This window comes from Myotis davidii, unplaced genomic scaffold, assembly GCF_000327345.1.
Source record: "Myotis davidii unplaced genomic scaffold, ASM32734v1 scaffold499, whole genome shotgun sequence".
In the NCBI taxonomy this organism is placed as follows: Eukaryota; Metazoa; Chordata; class Mammalia; order Chiroptera; family Vespertilionidae; genus Myotis; species Myotis davidii.
This window is the reverse complement of record NW_006290677.1, coordinates 364,238-376,052: the sequence shown is the minus strand read 5'-3', so window position 1 is coordinate 376,052 and position 11,815 is coordinate 364,238. Positions and strand designations below refer to the sequence as shown.

Below are 11,815 nucleotides of genomic sequence, written 5' to 3'. Positions count from 1 at the left end.
CCCGCGCTCGGGTGGAGGCCCCAGGACTGCCGTCTGCGTAGGTGACCTGTATGGCGCGTGCCGGGCGGGGCCTTTCGTCCTTGGCAAACCAAGTGTAATTTTTTTCAGTGCAGGTTGGGAATGTTGAAGAAAAGCTCTTCTTAACCCTAACTTCTCACAAATATGGAAAAAGACCTAGCGGAGAAGTTAGCAGCTGCAGCCGGTATCATTATTGAGTGCTTACTAGTGCCCGGCCCTTTGAAAATCGCTCGCTTGGTACTTAATTCTCACACTAATCTGGTAAGGTAGGTGCTATCCCTATTTTACAGGTGAGGAGATTGAAGGTGCCAGTCTTTTGCTCAGGCCAAACAGCAGGTAAGTGGTAGAGCCAGTGTAAAAATGCAGGTCAATAGTCAAAAGATTGCTTCAGGTTTTCTGACTTCAAATCCAAGATTCCTTTCACGGTAAAATATTTACTTTCAACAGTTTAGTCCAGATCTTTTTCTCCAAGCCTATTGCTTAACGTGCATTCTTCCATTCACTATTTATTGTAAAAGTATGGCTCAAATGTATGAAAATGGACTAGCAGCTGAGAATACAGAAATTAAAATTACCTGCCCTCCAAGGGCATCACTCGGCTTGATTGCCCTCTCACCCTGGTTTTTTTTCCCATCTTTATTGTTTTGCCACAGGGTTTGTTGTTATTGTTACCTTGGTTTTTTGTGGGGTTTTTTGCTACAAAATTTTTTAAATTTTATTTTTCAATTACATTCATTATTATTTTGTATTAGTTTCAGGTGTACAGCGTGGAGGTAGACAGTCATATATTTTACCAAATAATACCCCTGATATTTCTAGTGTCCACCTGGCCCGTACATAGTGATTACAGTATTATTGACTATATTCCTTATGGTGTGCTTAACATTCCTGTAACTATTTTGTGACTACTAATCTGTACTAGATCCTTCACCTTTTTCACTCAGTCCCTCTTCCCCCTGACCTGTGCCTCGCCACAGGTTTTGTGCTGTGAACGCATTTGGGAAATTCCCCTGACCCCATTTTTACTCTCTTGAATTACAGTGCCTTTTTTTTAAGTTCCATAGCCTCTTGTAATATTACTAACTGCCATTTGTTGAGTTCATATGATGAGTATGGCACTGTATTAAGTGCTTCTTCATATTTGTTACTTAATCCTTAATCTACCAGCATAGTATTACTATTGCTTTTTACAAATAAAGTGCAAAGTTAATTGCCTGAGAATACACAGCTAGTAAGTAATAAGTACCTGAATTAGGGTTTCTACCTAGATCTTTGATTTTGCTGCACATACTCCTCAAAGCCTCTGAATTCCCACAACCTTTATATCAAACACTTATCAATTGTATTATAATTACCTGTTTAACAGTTGATCCTTACCCCTCCCCCTCAAGGACTCTGAGCTTCTGGAAGGTAGAGACTTTCATTATTCATCTTGGAGTTTCTGACATCTAGAATACTTGGTTCAAGGGGGGGAAGGGCCTACTAACTTGTGTGGGTGAGTGGGTGGATTTTTGAGTTGATTTTCTGGTGAATGAAGTGATAGACTGAAAGTAAAGTTTTTTACAGTTGGAAGGGATTTGGGAATTAGTCATTTTACCAGACATCTGATGAATTATTAATATGGAACAGTTACTATGCTAAGTGACTTGCAAATAGTTTCAAACTTAACCTGTATTATTCCTGTTTTCACAGATGAAGAAACTGCTCAGACTTGGCCAAGATCACATAACTAGGTGGGGAGTTGGAGCCCACTATGACTGACTCCAAATTAATATAGTGGTTGTAGCCACTTGTATAATAATGATAAAGGCTTCATTTTTGCTTTGTTGTATGGGTAAACTCATGAGGGAAGGAGGCAGCACATCCTTAGACATGACAGGAAGGATTAGAAAAAGAAACAGAAGAAAAGTAGAAAAAGTAAAACGCCCTCATTAATTTTAAAGGATTTAAAAATAAAACAGAAACAAATGGACTAGGAAATAAATTGATCCTAATAATAGCTGGTATTTGAAAAAAAAAAAATAGACACTTAGCAGATCTGAGGAAGGAGCGAAAACAATACTGGAAACAAAGGCAACATATTACTGATAATGAGGGTTTTTGAAAATCAGAAATGATTTAGTGTAAAATTACACTAATAGTCCTGAAAAATGATGTATAATTTTCTAGGAAAATGTAAATTTCAAAAAAAAAAATTGGTTCAAGTTAGAAAACCTTAATAAGCTGATAATCATAAAAGAATGACCTATGTAGCTCTGACAAAAGTTACCAAGAACAAGCAGAAAGAATGGAATACTTTCCCACTGTGAAGTATCATAAATAAGGAGAGGGAGGGGAAAAAACTTACATCTCAGTCTCACTTATCAATGTATATACAGCTATCCTAAGGGAACTATAAAGCCTACAGTGCATTTAGAGAATAATGTCATAACCAAGTTGGGTTTATCCTACCAGTACAAGGATGGGTTAACATTAGACAATATAGCAATGAAAATTTCCTAATAAAGGAGAAAAACTATATGATCTTAATTGATACTGAAAAATCACTTGAAAAGTTAGCATCTATTACTTATTCAAAAAGAAGATAAAATTCATATTAAGTAATAAAAGGAAGCTTACTTAACTGAAGGAACAAATAACACATTTAATGTTAATAGTCCAGGTTATCTACTATCAGTCCTGCAAGTCAACATTGTCCTGAGAATTTTGGACCCAGTGTAATAATAAGCAAGATAAATAAGGTATGAAATTGGAAAAAAAGAAATTAAGACAAGTGATGTCATTGTTTACCTGGAAAATATAAGACAACTAAAATATTAAGTATTAGAAAAGAGTTCAGTAAGATGGAGAGCTAGCAGGGCAACATACAGAAGTAAGATTACCTATAAACTAAAATAAATGTGTAAATGTAAAGAAAGATTTCATTCACATTAGCAGCAACAGTGGGGAAATCTAAGAATAAATCTATGAAGAAATAAGCAAAATCTACATGGGAAAAACAAAACTTCATTTATGGATGTTACTGAGTAAAGGGAAAGATGCTATGTTCCTGTGTGAGGAGGTTCAGTACTGCAGATAGGATTCTCCTGAAAGTAAATTTGTTGCATTTGAAGTAAAAATCTAATGTAATTTTTTAGTGGAAGTTGGCAAGATGATTTTAAAGTTTATCTGGAAGATTAAATATGCTAGGTTAACCAAAACATGTTTGGAAAAGATCAATTAATGAGACTTAACCCACATACATATTAGAACTATAAAATTAGACTATTTAGAACAGGGTGGTATTAGAACAGGACTAGACAAAGAGATTAGTGTAACTAGAGTCCAGAAATAACCCCATTATAGAGGCAGAGATTTTCAAATAGAGAAATATAAGTTCTTCAATATTTTCATATACAGAAATTTCAGAATTAAAGTTATTAACAATTATAAAGTCTTAAGAGACAATACAGAAAATTTGTTTTCAGTGAGAAAGAATAACAATAGAATTAGCAAAAAACATGATAAAAATACCAAGAGCAAATTAGCAAAAGAGGATACTCAAACTCAGACTGTTGAGACATCACAATGATAAAAACTAAAAGATTATGGATAATGAATGTTTAGAGGTGGTCTAAACAAGTACTCTGAAGACTGCTGGTGAACAACTAAAGTGGTGGGACCCATGAAGGACAATTTCACACTGTCAAAATTCCAAATGTACGTTATGCTTGAGCCAGCAATTATCGAGTTGTAAAATATTCAAATAACTTATATGTACTAGGATAGTCGTTGCAACACTTTTTAATGGTAAATAATTAGAAATTTGAATATTCATCAGTGAAAGGATGGCTAAATTACACATCTATGTACATTTAGCAACATGGAAAGGGTTATAAGAAATGGTAAATGAAAAAAGAACCTAACAAATTGTTAACTCAGCAGTTACTTTATGTAACAGGAAAGAGGATGTGAAAGAAGACTTTTCTGTACTTAAATTTGATTTTTAAAATTTAACTTTTTGTAAGTAAAAACAGCAAAGCACAGGAAGACATGTATTGTCACATAAAGCAAAAGATACTTTAAGGAGTACATGGGCCAGGAGAGGTTAAGAGGCTAATAAAAGCACATTCGTTGTGGCAAGGCGTCATAATACTCGAGAGCAATGTTAATGAAGAACCAAGATGTAAGAGCCAGATTGCATAGGTTTTCAAGGTAAGTAAGGGACTGGCATTAAGGAAGTTTTTCAGGTGGGAAGTGGGCATCAGCATTCCAGATAATTGGAACCCTTTGTAAGTAGGAAGATTATGATTCCAACTAGTAAAAATGGATAGTCCTCCACCTGTCTACCTTAGGATTTCCAAAGTTGGGTAATTAATCAGGTCTGCATCTAGTTCCAGAGAAGGAAATAGGGCCAACCCCTGACCAAAAATTGAACTAAGGATTTTGGTAACCATCTCTACTTTGTTCCCTCATGCTTTCCAGGCCTTCTTGCTCTCCCTCTGGGCATCCCACTGATGCTTTTTGGCTTTTTCTTTAACTTTTTCTTCCTCACCTGCCCAACGAAGTGTCCATTAGTTCAGGGAGCTGACCCCATATAGAATTAGGGAAAAACTTAACTACTGCTGCTGAAGTTCAGGCCTTGACAATAGTCTGACTTTCCATTTCTACCTCCAGATTACCTTTTTAGTCAGCTAAATTTTTTCACTTGGAGACATGGTTAGATGCCTCATATTTTCCTGAGTATTTTGTATAAACCTTTCAGAGCATTTATTAGGCACTAAAATAGGCTGTAAAGAAAGCCAGCCAGGAAAATAGAATTCTCTATTTGTTAAGCTGTTATATGAGAATCTTTTAATAGGTAATTAGGTCCTATTTTTATCCCTAAAAGCTTGTTATTAGCTGAATAACAGGTCACTGTAGTATTTTCCACAACATGAAAGTTTTAAGTAGGTAAATTGACGTTGTATAGGGTATAAACAGTGAAATTTGTAGTTTTCAAGAAATACGCAATTCCTTTTATTCTCACAAACTCATTTCAAATGAAAATATTCCATCTTTAAGTTTTCCAGCTTTCCTTGCTACACTTTGCAGTATAAATTATTTCTAGTTCCCAGTGCTATGTTGTAACTTATTTTTCCATCTTTTGGGGCTAAAATTCAGTGTTCTCTGACTTCTAGATCAGTTAGGAGATTTTGCCTGTTCGTTAGAATTGTTTAGAACTTTTTAAAAAGTATATTTGTATTGATTTCAGAGAGGGGGAGAGAGAAACAAATGATGAGAATCATTGACTGCCTCTTGCTCCCCTACTAATGGGGATTGAGCCTGAAACCCTGGCATGTACCCTGACGGAATCAAACTGATCTGGTTCATAGGTCCTCAATCACTGAGCCAGGCTGGAACTTCATATAATTGACATTAGTTTTGAGTATAATTATGGAGCATCTTAAATACTAGAGGTGTTTCTGAATGAGAATCTATTAAGTGACTCTCCAGAGATAAGTAATCTATTCTTAACACTCACTGTCATTCTAGTGCACAGCTCTAATTGGAGGAGGAGGAAGTATCTAAATCACTACCCTAAATCTAGCCGCCTACTTCAAAGAAAAACTAGAAATTCTCAATTCCAGACCCCAAATCTGTGGCCATCTTAATACTGTCCATTCTATTTTTTAAAAAAAAACTTTTCAGAGAAAGGAGAGGGAGAGAACGATAAGAATCATTGATCAGCTGCCTCCTGCACGCCCCACAGTGGGGATAAAGCCTGCAACCCAGGAATGTGCCCTGACCAGGAATTGAACCTGTGACCTGGTTCACTGAGCCATACCAGCCAAGTTGTCCCTTCATTCTAAAGCTAATTTCTCTTGTGCTTTCGATAGTCTTTCCAGCTACAACTGGTCATCTCTTCAACCTTTCTTTCCAATGAGTTCTAACCACAATTCAATCTCCAGTTAAATTTCTTAGGAGTAGCTCTTATCTTGTCCCATAACCCACACATCACAACTGGCATTGGCACTCAATAATTAGGGGAAATTTCTCAATCCCTTATTTTCCTGATTACCCAGTCTTTGAAATGTTTTCCTCATTACTGGTTTTCCTATTTTACTTCAATTCTGCTCTGAATTAGCTGCAAAGCTAAATGTTCCCCCAGAGACTTCTTCCTTTATACAGATACTTTATGTATTCTAGGTTTAAATGCCACCTTCCATTTGACTTCACATACTTTTTTTTAATTGAAATGTATTTTGTTTTAATTTTGTATGTTTTTATTGATTTTGGAGAGGGAGAAACATCCATTGGTCACCTCTTAAACCCACAACCTGGCTATGTGTCCTAACTGGGAATCAAACACACCACCTTTCAGGATTTGGGACAGTGCTCCAACCAGTTGAGCTACACCAGCCAGGGCGATAGTCATGTACTTTTAAGCATTTGATAAAAACTATGATGGCTTTCCCAAAAAGAGGCACAACAGGAAACTTCCTACATTTTTCAACTCAAGACCCCAGCATTTCTTCCATGCTTGTATATTCAAAAGTTCATCTAAAGTCCAGTACATAGTTAACCAGTTTTCTTACTGGACCTCTCTATATTTGAAAGTCTCTCTTAAAATTTTTTTGAAAATGAAAATCCAACCTTAGATGCAGATTAGGATATTACTTGTTAAAATTTCTAGTGGCTCCCATTGTCAGTGTAATAAATCCTTATGACCAAGACTACATAATCTGGGTTTTAACCATACAAAATTTAATTTTTAAAAACACATTGTTTACATTTGCTGTTCATTCTCCATAGTCTTCTCAGGAATTTGGACTCCACTGCTAGCTATCTCCCAAGGCTTAACTATCACCATCTTTATAAAGCCTTGTTTAACCTATCTCCAGGAGGTTCGGTGTGCCTATTTCTATCCTAGCATTTTTCTTAACTATAGAAACTGTGTTCACAAAAATGAAGCAAAGCCAGCTTTATGTTCTTGTTCTACACCTAAGTAGGTGATTCAATTTCACCTGTAAAGTGGGGATACCATCTATCATAGGATTTTTTTTAAGTCCTAGGGAATATATGTAAAATGTTTATCAATGCCTACCACATAGTAAATGCTCAACAAGCTATAATTTTCATTAGTTTTATATGCCTATCTCCTCCAATAGAAGGCTCTTAAGTGCCACTTCATGTTTTAAAGCTGAAGAAAAGTCACAAGCTAAAGCCATTCAAGAAATAGAGACACAAACCAAGTTTCTTAATCATTCTATTTATTACATGTATGAATATTAACATCTCATGGTATCCATCTAATTCAGTCAAAACCAACAAATGAAAAAGGTTAACCATGTTTCAAATGAACATTCTTACAGACTCCCCTGTAACTTAAAATAGAAATATGTTCACTGCATTAAATTGTGACAAATTTGAAAAATGCCATTAAAAAAAAGTCACCTTTAGTACTTAAATATATTCGTTAATTACTTGATGGCATCAATGTCCAAGTTAAAGAATAAAAGTTGCTTCGTTAGATATTTTTCAAAAAAGGACATCTGAATGGTTCTCTATAGCTGGAGATATATATAATATATATATATATATGCATAAATGTCCTATTGTTTCTAAAATTTTTTCAAATCTGGCTTTCTTGAGAAAAGTCCTGCAGCGCTCTCTCTCAACCCCCCTTTGAAGGATAAAACTAACTTAGACTTTGCTTTAATCATGAGAACTACCAGAAAAAAATCTTATGTTGAGGTTGCTGTTTAATTCCATTTTCACCCAATAAAAAGTACAGAAACACTGTCTTTATTTGATGGTGTGCATAAATATTACACTCCAGGGGTAGCAAAAATATTTTTTATTTATAATTTACAGTTTCACAAGTGAAAATCGTACATTTTTACACATACAATTTCATTTTGTTAAATCTGCACACATCTACAGAACTTTCACACAACAAGCACCTGAAACTGTGCAGTCAGTAGGATAGGCAAATACTAAAATGTATTTATTAACCAAATAATAGCTGAAGGCCCTGCCTCAGCTAGACAATTTATATAGATAGTTCTATATATACATTAAAAAATTCTTCACCTACATCCAAACAGCAGCTTTTTAAAAAAAGAAAAACATACCTTTCTCATTTTATTTAAACTGACTCAACTGTATCATTTTCAGTTTTAATTTCAGTGGGTGTTGCTATGCTCTCCTCTGTACAAGCTGGTGGGGTATCAATTTGTTCTTCCTTAACTTTGGGACTTTCACAGGGTTCCTGCAATTCATTTTTGACAATGTTCAACATAATGTTCAAAGGGTTTTCAACTGGTGTCTTGCTGGGAGATGGTGTACAATCAAATGAAGATGTCTACAAAGTGAAAATTTAATGAGTTTTATAGGACAATTATATGGGCAAAGAAACATTCATATACCACATGCAACTGAAATACCTGCTTCCCCACAAAACAAGACTAAAAAGCCTAATCTTTTGATGGCCTACATATATCTACCAAACTGCCTCTCTGAACCCATGAAATAAATATTTGAAAGGCAGTATGTTCTGTTCCATTGTTTGGATTAAAAAAATGGTCACTATTAAAAAAAAAAGTGTGAATTTCTAAGGGAAACACATTGATATCTTTTTCAGATTTCATGTGTGACCATTTAAAAAGTATTCCTATATTACATGGCTGAGTGAAGTATGTAAGAAAAAAAGCAGTATATGCTACCCATAATTCTAGAAACCTAGTCCCATCATGATCCTTCAAATCTTTGTTTTCCTCACGTTTCTCTATGACTAGTGCTGTAGTAAAAGACGTCATCATGATTGAAGTGAATGGAATGCAAGGAATAAAGAAATTTAAATCAGATTCTATCAATCTAACACCAATATAAGATTAAAATAGCAATGATGCTCTGATGCAAAAAATAACAATTTATTAATGTTAATGAGAACAGTAACCAAAAAGAACTTACATTTTGATAATCTTCATAACATGATGGATGATAAATCTGGAGCAAAAAAGAAAAAAAGTAGATATTCACATGTATATTCATTTGTAATGGCTACTCTAGTAAGATTTTCTTTTCTAATTTAAACCAGAAGATAACTATGTTTGGAAAGAAGACAAAAATCAGTTGTTTACAAAAATGGATTAAAACATTTTTCATTCTGATTTCTCTTTACAGTTGGCTTTCTGCATTTAAGTAGGTAACATGGTATGCTTTCAAGGCAATAACAGTTTCAATGAAACAAATTTAGAATATGAAGTGTGATTAGGCAGAAAGACTAACTAGATTCAGAAGACTTAGTCCTCGGTTTATCATTAATTAGTTATGCAACTTCTTATATAAATGAGTCTAGAACAAGATGACTGCTAAGATCCCTTCCAACTCAAACACTGACTAAATTCCAATACCTCTGAAATACCTTTTTTTATTAAAAACAAAAACGTTTCTTTCAAAGTGGTGAACTACTCCTACAAAAAAAAACACAAATTTTAAAGCTTCCTATAAAGAACTGAAAATTACCTTTCCATCCACTCTAATGGCATTCTTTAAATGCCACTCCTCCTCTTCTTCATCCCAGATTTGTTCAAATTGTTCTTGACAGATTTCACAACTCTAAAATAGAGTAATATAAAATGAAATGTACTAATAGAACACATTAAGTAAAAATACATAAACATTAAGTGGAAGGATTTGAGTTTTCTGAAAAGTTTAAACAATGTTTGACATACAACAGATACAAAATAAGTTCTCAGAATTTTGCATTCTTCCACGGAAAAAAAGCAAACATTTCACTGCTATCAGTTATGTAAATAACTACAGTGGTTATAAAACCCCAAGTCAAATCATATTAGAGTACAACTGAAAAGTAAAGCTTACATGAAATCTTAGTATCACTGAAAGAGAGATGTAGATAAATATGTTTATTTAAAGTGAGCGACATGACCAGAGGTAGAAAATTTAACTTTCTTTTCTTACCTCCACTGCTCCAGCTGGCCCTGCCGGTACACTTTGGAACTCCTTTTCTTTAGCAGCTTCCTGAGTTTTGAGCACAACTTCTTCATGCACCTTTTCAAAAAACTGGCTCTTTGCACGTTCTTCCAAATCAGCTATTTCCTCAAATTCTATCCAGTCCTAAAAAGGAGTTGATTTAAAAGAAGATATTTTCGTTTGTTCCTAAACTTTTACTCATTATAATGCCAATTAAAGGTATGGATGCCTTCTACAATATACCTTAATATTATTTAAAATTATGCGTTCTCGCCCTAACCAGTTTGGCTCAGTGGATAGAGCATCAGCCTGCGGACTGAAAGGTCCCAGGTTCGATTCCGGTCAAGGGCATGTACCTTGGTTGAGGGCACATCCCCAGTGGGGCGTGTGCAGGAGGCAGCTGATCGATGTTTCTCTCTCATCGATGTTTCTAACTCTCTATTCCTCTCCCTTCCTCTCTATAAAATATCAATAAAATATATATTTAAAAAAAAATAAAATTATGTGTTCTCTTTCAACAATATTTGTTTTAAAAGAGTCAAAATAAGTAAATAAAATTATGTATTCTCTTTGAGCCCCATAACTAATAGACAATATAAAGCCACTAATTACACGTTAGACCTTAATATTAATTTTTCATTGCCTCTAGACTTACAAATACTAAATTTAAAAAAGATAAATTTTATGTACAATTAAAAAAAAATCAGTCATAGCAACTTGGAATTTTAGACCTAGAAGAAATCTGTGTTCTTCTCTAATTTCAACAAAAAACAATACATACTGTTCAAATTTCTTTTATTTAAAACACCTTTTATATTCTAGAGGTCAAATACTATTCAAAACATTCACAAGTTAGATCCCAGCAATTATTTAAACCAAGCATGTCAAACTCGCAGCCCACATGTGGCCCACAATGAATATATTTGTGGCCCAACCAATATAATGGTATGTGAGAAACGTTTTAATAAAAATTTTGTAACTTAATTTTTACAATATCCTGTTATACATAATTATTAATAATGAACTACAACGTTCACTAATGACTGATCACTGTAATCGTGCTGCATTCATTTCCCTTATACACTGGCGCACCATTTCTCTCCACTAACACTAGCAGCGAATATTTTAGCAGCCAATTGCCACGTCATTAGTCTTGGACTAACTTGTTTGGTGTGTACAACAGGAAATATTTCGCTTTCGGAGAACAAGAAAAATGGGTTTATTTGTGTTATGCTTATTAATTTGTGCAGTTATTCAATGTCTGATAAGTTAATGTTCAAGAAGAAATATTAATTTTTATTAAAATGTTCTATTATGTTAACGATTAATCATGTATTTCAGACCTTTGTATTCAGCATATCTCGTAAACCTACGTTTCTATGAAAATTGAAGCTTTTGTTTTTTTCCGGCCCACATAAACTTAACCCTTGTTTATTTGGTCAGTGTTAGCCTTTGACATGCTTGATTTAAACTAATATACTTTTAGAATGATAGAATTTAAAGGTTGACAGTTCAGAGACATATGGAGTACGTACTGTTAAACTGTAGTACCAACGTCTATGAGTGACTTTTCTGCTAACATCTTTTTCAGTTCTATTTTGCCGATAATGCCAGTCCAAGTGATCTGCATAAACATCTGTCTGTGATGTTGTAAACCTCATTCCACAAGAGTAACACTGAATACCAGTGTACAGTCGATTTATAACACTATCATAACGTCTGTTTCAAAAAAAAACAAAAAAAAGAATCTTTAGTTTTTAATGGACTTAAAAAAAAGACAATTACAAATGTTTCCATTTTCTATTATTTTAATAATGCTGATGCCATGATTATGTGACAA

At 34.2% G+C, this 11,815-nt stretch overlaps 1 protein-coding gene across 2 annotated transcripts in view; it reads right to left on the bottom strand.

Moving 5' to 3' along the window:
- Positions 1-7,233: 7,233 nt before the first annotated feature.
- The window catches only part of PCF11 (PCF11 cleavage and polyadenylation factor subunit), a 24,429-nt gene continuing 19,847 nt past the window's right edge, over positions 7,234-11,815 (bottom strand). For both annotated transcript variants that reach the window (XM_006763741.2, XM_006763742.2), the window contains exons 12-16: positions 11,511-11,694; positions 9,964-10,119; positions 9,508-9,600; positions 8,953-8,988; positions 7,234-8,344 (exon numbers count right to left, since the gene is read on the bottom strand). In XM_006763741.2, coding sequence (XP_006763804.2) covers positions 8,129-8,344; positions 8,953-8,988; positions 9,508-9,600; positions 9,964-10,119; positions 11,511-11,694 — 685 coding nt within the window. In that variant the 3' untranslated portion in view covers positions 7,234-8,128. The remainder of the gene's footprint in view (positions 8,345-8,952; positions 8,989-9,507; positions 9,601-9,963; positions 10,120-11,510; positions 11,695-11,815) is intronic.